We start from the raw sequence: 18,757 nt of genomic DNA, 5'->3' as shown, positions 1-18,757 counted from the left end.
AAAAAAAAAAAAAGGAAAAATATTTGTTTTGGTTTGAAAAATAAATTAAAATATGAAAGTACTTGCAGCATGTTTGGAAGCACACATAATACTTATTATGTTGTGTAGCATATTTTCTTTTGGTGTATTAGCCAAATATTTTTTTCAAAAAAATTATGAAATTTATTTTAATTTAGAGTAAAATATAAGGGTTAGGGGGGAAAATAATAAGTAGATATATGGTTTTTTTAGTGGATGTGCCTCATTTAATAATCTCTTGTTTTCTTCATGCAATATTACAGTGGTGGGATAATGGCTGCTTGGGGAGGAGATGGCAACAAGGAAGACATGACATGGAAGCATGGAGTGCCAAATTTGGAGGGCGACAAGAGAAAACGCAGTGTAATTACTGCGGTAAAATAATGGGAGCCTTGGGAGGTGGGGCCACAAGACTAAAACGACATTTGGCTCGGAATACTAAAGATGTGGCCACATTCCCTGTGGTTCCTGGGGAAGTTTCTAAGGCCATATTTAAACACATGAAGCAGAGGGTACTAGAGAAGGGCAGAAAAGGAGAAGGCGAGGGTGCAATTTGAGGAGACATTTCTAGCAACCTATGTATGTGCTTGATGATGTGCAAACAGAGGCAGGGGCTAGAGATTTTCAATGGGCACATGCGAGGAGCAAAGCCACTTTTTATGAGATACAAGGTAGAAATAGATATTTTACTGGAGGAGTTGGTCCGTTTAGAGTGGGTGGTAATGGTAGTGGATCTACACAACCACAACCACAGGGAGGAGGCAAGCTAAATTACCCATGAGTAGATCACAAAGTACGAGGGCAGATCTAGTACCACCATTGCATGTGGATCTCGTACTGCAACAAGATCTTGGCATTTACTAGAAAAGTCCACAAGTAGTGAAATTGAAGCACATGTGGAGTGATGTGAAGGGGAAATTTAGAGAGGTTGTGTCTAATTGCTTGTTATTCCACAACATCCTAGTAAACACCATTCTAGGGCTCTACTATTAGACTATGCTAGATACGGTGGTTGAGGACCTTGAGGCTGGCCCAGTGGTCAAGGGGGCCCAATGCCTACGAGATGAATGTTTATTTTCCCTAGTAGAAACATATGGAACCCAGTTTGATCACGCCACACAAGATATAGACAATTGTGCACATCCATCCTCATGTGCATGCTATACAAGAGGGCCATGTCACTTTATTTTAGGTGAATAATAAATGCATTAAAAGAAGGGCGAGAATAAGCCCCCCCCCCCAAAGGGGAAATTACAAGCCGATAATGGGTAACAAAAGCCCATAAAGGACTACATACAAGGCCCACATGGGCTTTAAGACTCAAAAACTTGTCACTAAAAACCCACATGGGCTAAGAGACAAGTACCAAGAATTCTAAAGCAAAGGGGCATCAAGCCCAATTGGGCAACACAACTCAAAACACAACATCCCACAGGGGTTCAGAGGGCAGAACCAAGAAGTCCAAATAAGAAGAGGGGAAAACAAGACAATTCAAAGTGGGGTTCCACCAAACCCTACTCATCATGTCCCCACACTTGAACATCTTAGCTGCCTAGAGTAGATTTGGATCTCCGTCGAAAAGAAGGCAATCACGACGGTGGGGTGTTGGCCTTGCAGAGGCCACAACCAAGCGTTGGTGACAGTCGTGGCAGGAGGGGCACCGGTTTTGCGGAGGGCAACGGCGAGGTGGCTATTGGCCGAGCATAGTTGACAGCCTTGTGGTTGCTAGCCATGCAAGTGGCTAGCCTTGTGGGCGCCGGAGGTGTAAACAATTTAATCTGGGAGGAGATGGAGAAACCAGCGAATCCATATCTAGGTTGCGGCATGGTCAACGGCAAGTTACACACGAGCTGGGTTTTAACCAGATGAGCAGACTGATAGTAGTGTAACATGGACCTCGACATGGATGGCTTGTAGTAGTGTTAGAGGATTGAGTATAGGGGATCGCACTGGACGTGGGCATTGGGTCGGTGTTCAATGTGTACGGTGGTGGCTATGGTGGTTTCACTAGCGTGGGGGAGTATAAATCTCCTGCTTATGAGTATGACGCCCACTCCCAGTCACAAACTGGATCTTCCTTTGTGGACAACCTCTTCTCCTATAGTCCTACCCGGCCTGCTAGCTGTACATGCTGGAAACACCATCAAGTCATAGTGGCTCAGTGGCTGGTTCTTCATAATACATATACCCTAGGATAAGTTACCTTCAATTTGTAGATGAGGCCATTTTCAGGGAAGCTGTGGAGGACTTCGAGTGTTTCTTCACACTATGATGTGGCCTGCATTTGTCATTCAGTTGGACGAAAATTTTGGCGTCAGCACAATCGGCCCATCATTGAGCTCAATCCTCCACATCATTGTTCATGGTATTAGACATTAGGATGGCCTAGGGGGGTCACTTTGTACTCATGTATGATGTATCATCACACAGAAGAGTATTGTTGGGAGTTGGGAGTTGGTACTTGGGTCTCTATGAGTTTGTTACATCTACTTTTTACTATTTCATTAATTAATAAATATTATGTTTCTTCATTCATGGTGCATAATTTACTTGTTTTACTTGCCTTATATTTCTTTTAGTACTAAAATAATGTGGAAAGTAGGCAATATTACACAAGGTATACACATATACTGCCAAACAAATCCAAACTACCACTTTGTCTTTTCTTCCAATATGGTCGTTGCCTCACCCCCCCCCCCCAAAAAAAATTGTTCAAACGAAACATATTGTTAAAAATAGCACTGTTCAGTGAAAATTTTCCCATTTGGATAGATTTCAGTCATTCCGTCAGGCTGAAACGAGACTGAAATCCGAGATTTTGTACCTCGCCTACAATCTTTGAGCTACTAATGTGCTTTACTAATTTTTTGGGTGGTGGGTGGGTGAGGAACAATTGTTATTGTTCATTACCATGCGCTTTTTGGTATGAAATGGTGCCTTTACTCTTTAGTCAAAATGTTTTATACAACCTAGTAGAGGATTAACAATGTAATAAATATTCACTTAATATACTTGGTTAAATTTTTATAGTAAATGCAACATGTCAGTAACAAAATATCATTTAATTGGATGTTACTGGCTGGATTTGTAATGTGATGTGATTAACATTACTGAATCTTAAGATCTGTCTGAACCAATGGATATGTACTAATGTTTTGGAACGTTTAAAATGAACCACTGATAGCCCTTTCTGTGCTTATTCTAAGTTTATTAGTGTTGAATATGATAGCTGCATCAAATGTGCAGGCATATCTTGTAGCTGGCCTGAGTGGAGGCTTCTTGTCTTTTTTCTCGTCAGTTTTTATGCTTCTTGCATGGATCTCCTTTTGCTTATCAGCCAAGTTTTTTGGTCCCCAGTCACTCAAGTACGGTTACATACACCCCTTTGTTCTATCTTGTACCTTTATGTTACTGCTCATAATCAAGTTTCTTTAACTGTATAAATTGTCTACTTTTAATTCCTGTGTCACTATGAATTTGAATGGGTATACTGTCCTCATTTATGTATGGAAGATTAGGTATCTTTTCCATTTATTGTGGATCACGTGTGGATGTGTTTTCTTTTCCTTTTATAGACAACAATCAAATTTTATCGCTAAACAATAGCCTCGATACAAAGCATAAGGCGCAAGAACTACAAAAGTCCTAGGAATATTTTTCACTGATAGGACTACTCAAGAGTGGTGCCCAAGAACAATGAATCCCTGCCTGCCCCCTTCCCTAGCTAACTAATCATGAGGGAATTGGTTGTTCTCAAGCTCGAAGTGAGAGAAATCTCTTTGCTCACATAGAACTCTAGGCTTTCTAATTAGGTGAAGTTACCTGTAAGGTCCTATTGAGAGGGCTTGCATCCAATCAATCACCAACTAGTTTTCTACATCCACAACTACATTCCTTGAACCACTATTAAGAGAGACTTCCAACCGTATAGCCTTTTGCTTGGCAGTAATGGAATCAGCTCTTCCTTTAGTAATGGAAAAGACTTATGACACCACAACCTCATGATCCCTAAATACTCCCCCAACACTAACAGGCCCCAGATTCTCAAGGGAGATCCCATCCAGCTTAATGGTATTTGGTTGTAAGGGGACCCAAGAATACTGAATTTAATACACATCTCATTAGAAGATAACACAAGTTCCCTTTCTCTCAAGAAATAATTTGATAGAGATACTATGAAAAGCTTCCAAGGTGTTGGCCCATCTAGCGGTCCTTAACATAATCAACTCATTCACCTCCTGAGATTATCTCTGCCATCTATGGAACATTCTATACTTCCTTTCTTCCCATATTGTCCAAATGGTGACTAGAAAAACTAAACTCGACATGCATGTCATTAATTTGCTTAGATATTACAAAATAGATGCTATGATAAATAGAACATTTAATATCCTGAAATAAGTCTTTTGAGAAACAGAACAGTGACTGTGATGGTAAGGGTGCCCACCCAGCATGCGGCATCCCAAATGTCCCGGAAATGTCTGGCCAGAAAGGAGATGGTGCAGTGGCATGAGTTGTACACAATATATATTTTTTTTAAATTCTTTGCTTGTCATACAGAAGCTGTACTGTTCCTTAGTAGCTAGATGGCAGTTTTACTCTCTATCAAACATATCTGAGACGTAAAAAGCAACCCAGTTTGGGTTATCAGATCCTCCCCCACCACAAGACTGGGACTAAGAGTGAGAGAGTGAGAGAGTGAGAGAGGGAGAGAGCGAGAGAGACTGATCAGATCTGCCATCAATATTTCCAAAACAGGTCAGATTCTGATGGAAAGACTCGCCAGATCTGTAATCAAGATCTCCAAACGGGGGAATCCTTGCACCAAGATCTTCAAAACTGGGCAGAATCCTTGCAACCAAAATCTCCAAAACAGGGTTGTCAAGAAGACGGAAGGAGGGTGTCCAGGATCTCTTTTAGGTGGTTTTTTATAGTGAAAATTCTATTGAAATTTTTAACCACTTGGAAAATCCACCATCCCAGATGGAATAAATTGGTCATCAGGTTGAAGGGAAAATTGACCCTTATTTTAGAAGCCCCGCACCAATCAGTTTAAGGGAAGGCCTGGAGGGTTGCCAGGCATTCCGGGTGTCCCAGATTTCCCTTTCAAACGCCGACCTAAAGTACCCCTGTCTAAACAATGACACAACACGGGAATGGGTACCGGTTCAGAAACTCTAGTCACTACTTTTTTTATTCTAATGTTTCAGATAAGGTCCCATGGGCATGCACCCAAATATAAACTCCAGACTTGTATTTTTGCAAGTTCTTGCCCTATGAAGTTTTTACTGATTGTAGATTTGTCCACAATTCTTAGATGAGAAATGTTATGATACTGGAGGATCATTGAGCTTTCAATATCTCACTTTCACCAGCCTGTGTATTGGTTACAGCCCCATCTGCAATTAGTGAGGAACTTAATGATCTAGGCATATCCAAATTCTTTTAATACAGTTATATCTTGCATTATTATTAATTGTTTCTATGGTATTTTACTCTTATTGGCTGCTTCATAATATTTTCCTCGTTAATACATTTATGTTGATGGGCTTTGAAATATTATATTCCAATGTTTACAAACACAATTTTTGAGTTTTATTAAAGATAATTAGCATGTTGAGTTGAATTGTGATCTGGTCATTAAATGTCTCAGGTCGGTGGCGGCTTATGTGACACCTTTAGTACCATACCTTGTGTACTGCGTCTGCTTTTTTGGGTTTCTTGTTCAATTCTTGATTGAGAAGATGGGTATGATGGGTTCCCTACCGCATCCCTATGGTTAGTATTGACGAATTATATCCTTGTTATTGATACTTGAATTATACATCATTTCTGATTTCATAATTTTTCTTTTGAAATAATGGGGGTTGTTTGGTCCTGGTGCTGTGAATTTAAATAGATGGTTGCAGCCTTGCAAGACTCAGTTGCATGGAGTTCAGTCTTGAGTCATCTCTTTTCAGCCCGGGAATATTAAGAATTCTGTGCATTGTAGAGTATCATGAGTGAAGAAAGAAACATTTTTTTATTGATTTGGTTGACATCAACACTAAATGGATCAAAATTTGCCCATGGAGAAAGCATGCGATGAACTTTGGTTCAGCATCATTAATGCATTGCCACCATCCATGTGATATGTGTGGTTCTTTATTCAGTTGCTGTGTCACAAGTGGTGAGATCTTAGAAGGGGCATGGCTCAAAAATCAGACTCTAGTTCTCTACTGGTACCCCCAAGGGGCTAGCCCAGTTGGAAAAGACCAACACCTCACAATTAAGAAGTCATCAGTGCAACTCTCCTTGGGGCCTACCGACAAAAAATAAATTTGTACTGGCTTGATGTTAGAATTTTCTCACCATTAGGCTAATAATTCACCCCTCTCTTTCAATCCGGACTCAAAAGATTAAATTTCTTCAAGTCAGTTTGGTATTTGGGTGATTGCCCCTTTTTATGCAGTCTAATTGCATGTCTTGTGCACATCATGGCCTGAAGTATTGATTATCTAGAACTATTGTACATTGTTAAGTTCTCCATCTTGTCATAAGCCTTTCTGATTTTCTGGAAACCTCCAAATGTGGCCTTCTGATAGGTTTGGTATATATCTACATATTATACTTAGCTGTGGCCTGTAGTTCCATTAAGAAGGCCATTACCCAGTGCTGGTCCCGGCTATCTGGGGTCCTGGGAGGGGTGAATTTGGAGTCAGTCCTAATCTTTTGGCATTTTTGTGCATAGTGGCACCCTCAAGACTCAAACCTGGGCATTTTCCCTGGTAGCCCATACCTTTTATCATTGCTCTAAGCAATGGCCCCTCTGTAGTCTGTAGGGAGTATTGTTATTTAATTAGTTTTGGAATCTGCAATTCTCCAAGATCTATATTGTAGGATTGAATCTTTTCTTTCAGGATACTTCGTTCCTGATGTTATTGTGGCAGCAGTGGTGGGAATTTCCACTGGTCTGTGCATGGGCCCAGTAGTACCTGTTGCTGGTCGATGGTTATCTAGATCATCCATTATTCAATTCTTGCTGCATCTGAGTTTGCTTGCCTTGGCAATCTCATCCCAGTTCTTCCCATACAGCATGGCTGCACCAAAAAGAGTAGTTCTTCAGCATACAGTCCGGACTGCAGGTATTTTGGAATCTTGAATGCTTCTTATTTCAATCCAATTAGGCTTTATGCATATAGGCACTTTTTTCTGGCCAAATATTAAGTCCAACTGTTAAGATTACTGAAATTGTAATATTTCATTTTTTCATTGATGTTTTCTCCATTGCTTTGGATCTTTAATATTTGGATGGAGGAAAGGACATATTTACATGGACATTATGGAGGCATGCTTCCCATTTATGCCCTTGCTTTAATGGCCTAGAAATTAACTGCATAGGATAATGTCTAACCTCTTAGGTTCTCCGCTTTGTTTTCTTTATGACCCTGGATTCCTAGATGGGATCTGTGGCACATGAATTTGCTACTTTAGATATTAATGGGATGCCTAATATTCATAACCAATTAATCATGAATGTCTCCCACACCCCCCCCCCCATAAGAAAAAGAAGATAAAATTCCAGCAATGGATGAAAATAAACAAATCTATTTGTGTATGTGCAAAACATACTTCATATGGTACAATTCATCAATTATTTCTATTTGTTATCATAAATCTTGAAAGCTTAAATATCAAATTTTTTTCTCTAATTCTTTCTAACATCATAGTTTGACTAGTTTGTTAGGTATAATAGCAGAGTCTGTGATGGAAGGGAGTGGGCCTTGCATGTGTATAAAAGTGTTAATGGCTTTCTGGATGCAATTCTAATCTTCAGGTTGAAAGTGACTGACAGAGAGGTTACATGATTTTTCTATATGTTGAGGAGAGGGTTAACTGTTTTATGGGGATATGGTTATCTCAGTGAGCGGGTGTGAGCTGAGGCTTTTAAATCTTCTTGTACTCTATGATTTTCTCTCATATAGGGAAATAATATTGACGCCCCATGAACATAGGACAAAGTTAAAACCACATAAAATCTTTGTTGTTGCTTTATGTTTTACTTTCTGTTTGTGTATGCTCTTATTTGTTATATCTTATGTTTTCTGTTCCGCATGACAGATGCAAGCCAGATTGTGGAGTCCAGTTTTGATTTTTCTGTTGTGGACTCCAATGCTTTACCTTTTCTTTTCAAATATGCACCTGAAGCAGCAAAGGAACTGCAGATTGGTTCAGAGTTATCTTTTGAAAACACTAGTCACTCTCTGCAAAGCTCATGGTTGGTAAGTCTTGAAATACTCTAAGCTTATAACATAAAATTTTTTGTTTGTGACAGTTGTCAATAGTAACATGGATTTTCTGTTTAAATTAATTTTTCAGCCATACCTGTTTTGTTGTTCTGGGATTATTAGTGCCCCTTAGGTATGATAATATAACAGAAACCTTGTGTAAGGAGTCACCAATGCAGCTTAGCTTTTAAATATTGTTCACAAGTGGTAGAACCCACCATTGGGTGCCACTAAACTGATATGGTGTATGGCTGTATGCAATGTTCATTCTGTGATATTCTTACTGCAAGGAAGAATGCCCCAGATGTAATAGTTCATGGATCATATGCAACTTCTATGATGCAGAAGAATGTCAGCCCAGCGGCCCAACTATGCTTGAAGTAGTCAGCACACTACCCATTATCTCCTTGCGTCCTGTTTGAGATTTTAAATGTAACCGCAAGCGTACGGATCAGTGTAGCTACGGGTCGAACACAAGGAGAGCAACCACTTTATTTTTTTTTTCTTTTAATAATGTGAAAGTGAACTGATTAATGGTTGTGATCTAATTCTAATTACCGTCCTAAGCATATGTATCTAAAATAACGTCCTAACCATTCGTCATCTAAGAATTTAAAGATGCAAGCCACGCAATTAAAATTAAATAAATAAATAACTGAAAATAAACAACCCACGCAATTAAAATTAAAAACAATAAAGGAAAAAAATGCTGAAATAAAAATAAAGTAAAAGAAATGGGATAAAGCTAGAGAGAGACTCACAAGTAGGTTTCTCTACTTAGCCCGAGGGATGCATCATAATATGAGCTTCCCTACTTGACCAGAGAGTCACTCTTACAAGGGTTACTCTACTTGGCTTTAAGGAAAAGGAGGCAATTAAAATAAAAACAATAAATTGATGGTTCTATGGCTAGGAGGGGCAAAGCCAACACATACATTAGCCATGAACCTTGGGGGAAAGGGATAGCAATAATGTAACGACTGAAATTAAAATCCTAAATTAAGAAAGAAAGGGTAATCAAAAGAGGGAATGAGAGGGGAAAGAGAAGATTGTTGAAGGAACCTACTTGAATCAATGCTTGAACTTGAAAGCTTGGGTGATTTGAGATACTATCAGTACTAAAAACCAGATCTGGAATAAACCAAATCTAAAATTTCTAGTACTAGAGAAAACAAATCTTAAAAAAAAAAAAAAAAACTGAACTTGAAAAAAAAAAATTGCTCCACGGCTCGTGATCTTGTCACCTAGATCTAAGCCTAGAATTATAACTTGAAAAATTACAACTCAATTGCATAAATCATAAACATAAAAGGCTGAATAAGAATAAAAGAGTGCTTGCATTAATTGACATAAAAAACTATTACAAAAGTGATTAAAGCAAAAATAAAGAACTAAAACTAAAGAGAGTAAGAGAGGGAGGGAGAGAAGAAAAGTAAGCATAAACTAGAAAATAAACTAAAGGGAATAATAATAAATAGGAGGGGGGAGGAAGGGGCTTTTATAGGGCTTTTGTCTTGCCTCCTTCCTTCTACAAGTCTTCTTTAAGAAAAGAAAGAAAATTAAATTGAATTAAATCTTGGTAAAAATCTTCATTCTCTGAGACATTGTGTGAGGAAAGAGAGAATTTGTTTCCAAAATTAACAAATTATATTCCTTCCTTATAATATTAACCAATATCTTGCAATCTTGATTAAATCGAAAAGGAATCTCTGCATAGCATCTTCAAGATCTTGTGAGGTGGCAAGGAGAGAGAATAATCTTCAGGATTTTGTAGGAGAGAGGATGTGGTACCAATGAGTGGGTCCCACCTTTGGACTGGTTCTTGTTTCACTTTAAACACTTTCTCTTGTAGACTTGGAAACTGAAAAAAAAAAAAGAAAAAAAAAAGTAGTACTATCCAAAGTGGGGCAAAATGTACACTTACATCCCTAAGATTTCACACATTATTGTGCTAATCAAATTCCCCCATACTTGACTTCTGCTCGTGCTCGAACAAGACAAATAAATAAAGAAACGAAAGAAAAAAAGCCTAACTCACTTTCGTAGGAATCGCGGTTACATTTAGCACTTGCAACAAGCCTTTAAACTCCTATGTTACCCTAGTGGACAAGTTGTGTCTCGTGGGTGTTTGCAGTGAATATACACCCAATATTCAAATTAACTTGAAAAATTACCATTTAAAGTTTCCAATAACTACAAAACACACACCCTTTTTCAATTGGAGCACATCAACCGAAGAATCCCCACACTTGAACTTTAATACTCTATCTAAATTTAGGAACAATCACATATCTCAAATAGGGACGACCCTTGTATCTTCTAAAGCATGACCAATCCTAAGGCAGACCACATTGTAAGGTAGGGACCATGAATTAGGGTTTTGGAGCGTTAACCAATCATAAACAACAAGGCATAATGATATCTTTTTTTTTTTTTAGGAGAGAACTCATTCTACTTCACTACATTTGGTCTGAATAACATGGTGGGGCAAACACCAGAAACCCAAGTTACTAAGTAGTTTCGTTTTATGCATATGCCAACAAAGAAAGTGATGCTAAGTTCTTTTTGGAAGTGTTCCTTCCTAAGAGGTTCGATCAAAATACCCTGCTTCATGAGGCACAGTGTTCTGTTTGGCTCTTAGAAATTCTATACTTTCTACTTTTTGGCCAATTTTCACTTTCTTTGCATATCCATATCATATATTTTTATACCATGCTAAGAATATGGTTTCAACTCCTAACCTAATAACAAGGACACCAACTAACAAATGGTCCTACACCTTAAGACAAGTATCTCTAAATCATTTAAGTGAGGTCCCACTTCAAGACATATATTCATTACCATCCTCCCAATAGGGATTATAGTACCAAGATGGGTCCTAGATCTCAATTTCCTTTTTTTTTTTTTTTTTTTTTTTTAAGGTGTGTATAAAGCACCGGAAAACTCTTAAAAGTAACCTCAAATTCTAAACTATCAAACCCTCCCCCATACTTAAATTGCGCAATGTCCTCAATGCAAAAAAAGAAAAAAAAATGATAAGACAATAGAACAAGAAGAATAAAGGAGAGGAAATTATCAAATGGGATCAAATATCATCATAAAGAGGCTCATGGAGAATCATGACCTCTGCATCATGCATTGAAGGCAACTCAATGAATGGTTTCAAATGGTGCCCATTAATTTTAAAAATTTCCCGAGTGGATGGATTCATAACCTCTACGGCACCATGGGGGAATACTGTTTGCACAAGGTAAGGACCTTCCCACCGAGAACGAAGTTTTCTTAGAAAGATATGCAATATAGAATTGTACAACAAAACTTTATCACCAGGCATAAAAGATTTTTTAACAAGGTGCCTATCATGAAAAGCTTTAGTCTTTTCCTTGAAAATTTTTGCACTATCATAGGCATCATTTCGCAATTCCTCCAACTCAGATAGTTGGAGATCTCTATAAGCTCCTGCGGTAGAGAAATCAAAAATAAATTTCTTAATCGCCTAAAAGGCACGATGTTCTAACTCAACAGGAAGGTGGCAAGCTTTCCCGTATACCAAACAGTATGGGGATTGACCAAGTACAGTCTTGTAAGCAGTCCTATACGCCCACAAAGCATCCAACAAACGGTTAGACCAATCCTTTCGATTTGGGTTAACTATCTTCTCTAGAATTTGCTTGATCTGTCTATTGGACACTTCTACTTGCCCACTGGTTTGGGGGTGGTATGGGGTAGCCAACTTGTGGGTAATCTCATACTTCTTCACTAAGGCCTCAAAAGGCTTATTACAAAAGTGCTTTCCCCTATCACTAATGATAACTCTAGGGGTACCAAATCGGGAAAAAATGTTTTCCCTTAAGAATTGAATGACCACCTTATGGTCATTGGTCTTACAAGCACAAGTCTCAATCCATTTGGACACATAGTCCACAGCCAACAAAATATATTCATATCCATATGACTTAGGGAAAGGGCCCATAAAATCTATTCCCCAAACATCAAAAACCTCAACCACGAGGATTGGGTTGAGAGGCATCATGTTCCTTCTACTGATTTTTCCTAAAGACTGACAAGAAGGACAAGCCTTACAATAAGCAAAGGCGTCTTTGAAGAGACTGGGCCAATAAAATCCACATTGCAATACCTTGGTTGCAGTCTTAGTAGGCCCAAAATGGCCGTCACAAGCCTGATCATGGCAAAAGGAAAGAATAGAATGGTGCTCATGATCAGGGATACATCTCCGGATAATTTGGTCAGGGCGTGATTTAAAAAGGTAAGGATCATCCCAAAAGAAATACTTAACCTGTGAGTGAAAATGGTACTTCTCTTGGGAAGACCAATGATCCGGAGTCTTGTTTGTAACTAAAAAATTTACAATATCTGCAAACCAAGGTTCAATAGATGTTGCAAAGAGTTACTCATCGGGAAAATACTCGTTAACTGGAGTATTCACAGTCAAAGAATTGGGTAACCGGGACAAATGGTCTGCAACCAAATTTTCACTGCCTTTCATATCCTTAATTTCTAGGTCCAATTCCTACAAAAGCAAAACCCATCTGATAAGACGCGCTTTGGCATCCTTTTTCTGAATAAGGTATCTAATAGCTGCATGGTCAGTGTAAATAATTACATGAGAACCTATCAGATATGCGCAGAACTTTTCTAATGCAAATACAACAGCTAAATTTTCAGTTGTGGTGTAGTTCAGCTGTGCATCATTGAGAGTTCTACTGGCATAATAGATAACATGAGGAAGTTTATCAACTCTCTGCCCTAAGACTGTCCCTATAGCAAAATCAGATGCATCACACATTAATTCAAAGGGCTCAGTCCATAAGAGAGCTTGAATAATGGGGGTTGTAGTCAATACCTTCTTTAATTGCTCAAAGCACATGAGGCATTCACTAGAAAATTCGAAGGGTTGCTCTTTACCCAAAAGATTGGTGAGAGGTCTAACCATGTGACTGAAGTTCTTGATGAATCGACGATAGAACCATGCATGACCTAAGAAGGAACGAACGTCCTTAACTGACTTGGGAGGTGGTAAATTAGAAATTAAGTCCACCTTAGCTCTATCGACCTTGATCCCCTCTTTGGAAATGACATGACCCAACACTATGCCCTGTGTGACCATGAAATGACATTTCTCCCAATTGAGGACTAAATTAGTCACTTTGCATCGTTTGAGTATTAAAGAAATATGATGCAAACAATTAGAAAATGAGAAGCCACGAATAGAAAAATCATTCATAAATACTTCTAAAAAATGCTCCACCATATTAGAGAAAATGTTCATTATGCATCTTTGGAATGTGGCAGGGGCATTACAAAGCCCAAAAGGCATAAGCCGATAAGCAAAGGTTCCATAGGTGCATGTAAAGGTGGTCTTGTGTTGGTCATTTAAGGCAATGGGAATCTGGTTATAGCCGGAATAACCATCAAGGAAACAATAATACTCATGTCTGGCTAACCGCTCTAACATTTGATCAATGAAAGGCAAAGGAAAGTGGTATTTCCAAGTTGCCGCATTTAACTTCCTATAGTCAATACACACACGCCATCCTATTCGGACACGGGTAGGGATCAACTCATTTTCAGTATTTTGGATTTGGACTATTGTGACCCCTGACTTCTTTGGCACCACGTGCACTGGACTTACCCACTCGCTATCAGAAATAAGGTAGATGATACCATGATCCAAGCACTTTAGGATCTCTTTCTTGATAGCTTCTTGCATTATAGGATTAGCCCTTCTTTGTGGTTCCCTAGAAGGTTTTGAATCCTCCATGAGGTGAATATGATGTTGAACGATTGAGGGGCAAATTCCTATAATGTCTGCCATGGTCCAACCTAAGGCTTCCTTGTTTTCTTTTAAAACTTTGATCAACTCTTCCTCTTGACTTGAAGTTAAATCTGAGGCGATAATAACTAGTAGAGTTTGATCTTCTCCTAACAAAACATACCTTAAGTTAGAGGGCAACTTTTTCAAATCAAGCTTAGGGGGCTCAACAATTAAGGGTTTAGGAAGAGAATTTGATAGAGGACCAATGGGCTCCATGGGTGTATGAAGGCTCCAAACATCAGAGAAGAAATTTTCAGTATCATCCTCTAATTCTTCCATACACTCTTGGAATTCTGAATCAAAGTCAATGTCAAAAGTTTGAATAATATCATCAGAAAAATTCTCAAGCATATTGATTTCTTCATCAATATCATTAGAAGAAATTATGGGTTGCTTGCCCGACCTATACATGTTGAACTCCATAGCGTGGTTGCCAAAAGATGTCCTTAGTAGACCATTCCAGCAATTGATTAATGCATTGCTGGTAGCCAAAAGTGATCTTCCAATAATGATGGAGATCTTGTCCCTAATGGTGAAGGGTTTGGTGTCCAAAACAATAAAATCGACTGGAAAAATAAATTCTCCTACCTTAAGTAGGACATCTTTGACCATCCCTTTCGGAATCTTGACAGAACGATCGGCCAACTGGAGAGTGGTCCCTGTACCTTTTAAATCTCCTAATCCAAGTTGTTGATAAACATGATAAGGTAGAAGGTTCACACTTGCACCAAGGTCAAGTAAGGCATGATCAGTATGAGTGTTGCCAATGACACAAGAGATGGTGGGACACTCGGGATCCTTATACTTGGCTGCTATAGGTTATGTGATCATTGAACTGATATTAGCTGTCAAAAACGCCTTTTTGGGCACACTTGTGGTACGCTTGTGAGTACATAAGTCTTTGAGGACTTTGGCATAGGCTGGGATTTGAGTTATGACATCCAAACGAGGAATGTTTACCTCTATATTCTTGAAGACTTCTAAAATTTTTTCCATTGAAGTTGTCTTCTTCTTATTCATCAAACGGTTAGGATAGGGGACAAGAGGAACATAAACACTGTCAGAAGTTCTCTCATTAATAGAATCATTTTTTATAGCTTCTACCAAATCATCCTTTATCTCTTCAGGTCCATCTGGCGAACCTGGAATGGGAGGCACAGTAGTAGCCTCGATAGTTGGAGGGTCAACAGAAAGGTCAGATGATGAAGAATGAGTGGTACTATTCCATAGATACTCTCGGCCATTCCGTAGGGCATATACCGCATTACACTGGTTGGAGGGCCCTTGGTGTTGTTGACTCTGTACAACATTAAGCTGAGTAGCAGGTAGCCCTTGTGGAGTCAGCACCTGATATATAGGATTCGGCTCTGGCTGACTAGGTAATTTTCCTTTCTCCTTCTCATGCATGATTGTGACAAGTTGGGTGAGTTGCCTCTCCACATTATTATGGCTTGTTATGAGAAGGGCCATGCTTTTCTCTAGCTCACTAATTCTTGCCGCCTCTCTAGTGAATGTAAACCCCGGGGGTTGTTGATAAGGTGCTTGGAGAGGGGGCCTAGAAAAATTTGACTGAAGACCTAGATTAGGCCGAGGGAAAGAATTAGGTAGTGGTGCAAAATTGGGCCTCTGGGGACTAGGTTGCCCTTGGTTGTGAAAGTTGGATGGACCTCCTTGATTCCCTTGGCTCCATGAAAAATTAGGGTGATTTCTCCACCCTGGATTATAAGTGTTGCTACACGGGTTGTTCAGGTAAAGAGCATTAACACTTTCATTGCCCCCAGAACTGTTGGGGCATTCTTCCATTACATGTCCAGGGGAGTGACACCAATTGCACATAGAGACCTAATTTTGGACTTGGTGGACTGGGGCACATGCTTTAGGGACAAGGGCTTCTATTCTCTTAATGAGGCTATCTAAATGGGCCTCCTTGGCTACTATCCCATCGACATAGTACCATTTACCTCCTATAGTTCTCTCACTTTCCTGAATAGACTCCCATTCTCTTGTCTTTTCAGCTAGGTCAACCAAAAAGTTCCAAGCTTCGTTTTCGTCAGCATAAGCTGTGAAGCCTGTAGGACACATAGACTCTAACATCTGCTTGGTATGGTAGTCTATCCCTTCATAAATTATTTGACAAAGATGCCATTTGTCAATCCCATGATGGGGACACTCTTGGAGAAGGTCTTGGAACCTTTCCATGAGTCTAGAAAATGACTCTTGAGGTTTTTGTCGGAATTGCATGATCTTGCTCTTAAGTTTGTTTGTTCTATGTAAGGGAAAAATTTTTCTTAAGAACGCTACCGTAAACTGATCCCATGTGGTAATGGAATTAGTTGGCAGCCCATATAACCATCTTTTTATTCCATCCTTTAGCGAAAAGGTAATGCATCTAAGTTTAACAGCATCATCTCTGAGCTATTGTATCTTAATGAGGACACAAACCTCTCAAATTCTCTCAAGAACAAATAAGCATCTTCGGAGGATAGCCCATGGAAGTGGGTTAACATAGTGATGAATTGAGTTTTAAGCTCATAATTGTTCCCTGTGGCAGTTGGTAATCTAATGCAAGAAGGTTGGGTTGCCCTGGGTGGGTAGAATCTATCCTTTAAAGTAGGCTTAGGTTGTTCTGCCATTCTTAAAATAGGTACTCTTACTAAACGATTGGTAGAATCACGGGTCCACACACTCATGCAACAGAAAACTATCCACAACTAGAGTAAGACAAACACAAAAGAATAGAAAGAAAAACTCTTTTTTTTTTCTTATTTGATTTTTTAATTTATTTTATTTTATTTTATTTTATTTTATTATTATTTTTTTTTTTGGCTTTTTGGGAGCTTACTGGCAGAGATCCGAGGTTGCTTAGGTCAATTTCTGAGGTACTGCTACAGGGTGAAACCTATCTTTATTATACTATGAGGCATGACGACCTCCACTGACTTCTCAGGAATTCAATAAAAGAAAAGAAAAAATAAAACAAAGCAAATAAAACACTCTGATTTACCAAAAGAAAGCGAAAAATAACATGGAACTGTCTCCCTGGCAATGGCGTCAAAAACTTGTTTGAGATTTTATATGTAGCTGCAAGCGTATGGATCAGTGTAGCTACGGGTCGAACACAGGGAGAGCAACCACTTTATTTTTTTTTTTCTTTTAATAATGCAAAAGTGAACTGATTAATGGTTGTGATCTAATTATAATTATCGTCCTAAACATATGTATCTAAAATAACGTCATAACCATTCGTCATCTAAGAATTTAAAAACGCAAGCCACGCAATTAAAATTAAATAAATAAATAACTGAAAATAAACAACCCACGCAATTAAAATTAAAAACAATAAAGGAAAAAAATGCTGAAATAAAAATACAGTAAAAGAAAGGGGATAAAGATAGAGAGAGACTCACAAGTAGGTTTCTCTACTTAGCTCGAGGGATGCATCATAATATGAGCTTCCCTACTTGACCAGAGAGTCACTCTTACAAGGGTTACTCTACTTGGCTTTAAGGAAAAGGAGGCAATTAAAATAAAAACAATAAATTGATGGTTCTATGGCTAGGAGGGGCAAAGCCAACACATACACTAGCCATGAATCTTGGGGGAAAGGGATAGCAATAATGTAACGACTGAAATTAAAATCCTAAATTAAGAAAGAAATGGTAGTCAGAAGAGAAAATAAGAGGGGGGCGAGAAGACTACTGAAGGAGCCTACTTACTTGAATCAATGCTTGAACTTGAAAGCTTGGGTGATTTGAGATACTACCAGTACTAAAAACCAAATCTGGAATAAACCAAATCTGAAATTTCTAGTACTAGAGAAAACAAATCTTAAAAAAAAAAAAACTGAACTTGAAAAAAAAAGATGCTCCACGGCTCGTGATCTTGTCACCTAGATCTAAGCCTAGAACTATAACTTTAAAAATTACAACTCAATTGCATAAATCATAAACATAAAAGGCTGAATAAGAATAAAAGAGTGCTTGCATTAATTGACATAAAAAACCTATTACAAAAGTGATTAAAGCAAAAATAAAGAAGAACTAAAACTAAAGAGAGTGAGAGAGGGAGAGAGAGAAGAAAACTAAGTATAAACTAGAAAATAAACTAAAGGGAATAATAATAAATAGGAGGGGGGAGGAAGGGGCTTTTATAGAGCTTTTGTCTTGCTTCCTTCCTTCTACAAGTCTTCTTTAAGAAAAGAAAGAAAATTAAATTAAATTAAATTAAATCTTGGTAAAAATCCTCATTCTCTGAGATATTGTGTGAGGAAAGAGAGAATCTGTTTCCAAAATTAACAAATTCTATTCCTTCCTTGTAATATTAACCAATGTCTTGCAATCTTGATTAAATCAGAAAGGAATCTCTGCATAGCATCTTCAAGATCTTGTGAGGTGGCAACGAGAGAGAATAACTTTCAGGATTTTGTAGGACAGGATGTAGTACCAATGAGTGGGTCCCACCTTTGGACTGGTTTTTGATTCACTTTAAGCACTTTCTCTTGTAGACTTAGAAACTGAAAAAAAAACAAGAAAAATAAAAGTAGTACTATCCAAAGTGGGGCAAAATGTACACTTACATCCCTAAGATTTCACAGATTATTGTGCTCATCACGTCCCATCTGGCCATCTTCTTGGAG

General features: G+C 38.5%; 1 protein-coding gene across 3 annotated transcripts in view; it reads left to right on the top strand.

Moving 5' to 3' along the window:
- Nucleotides 1-18,757, top strand: part of LOC122079032 (endoplasmic reticulum metallopeptidase 1) — a 53,245-nt gene that overhangs the window by 31,710 nt on the left and 2,778 nt on the right. For all 3 annotated transcript variants that reach the window (XM_042645251.1, XM_042645250.1, XM_042645252.1), the window contains 4 exons: nt 3,265-3,383; nt 5,672-5,796; nt 6,918-7,142; nt 8,119-8,279. In XM_042645251.1, the coding sequence (XP_042501185.1) occupies nt 3,265-3,383; nt 5,672-5,796; nt 6,918-7,142; nt 8,119-8,279 (630 nt within the window). The remainder of the gene's footprint in view (nt 1-3,264; nt 3,384-5,671; nt 5,797-6,917; nt 7,143-8,118; nt 8,280-18,757) is intronic.

This window comes from Macadamia integrifolia, chromosome 5 (assembly GCF_013358625.1).
Source record: "Macadamia integrifolia cultivar HAES 741 chromosome 5, SCU_Mint_v3, whole genome shotgun sequence".
NCBI lineage: Eukaryota > Viridiplantae > Streptophyta > Magnoliopsida > Proteales > Proteaceae > Macadamia > Macadamia integrifolia.
This window is presented reverse-complemented; position numbering and strand designations above follow the sequence as displayed.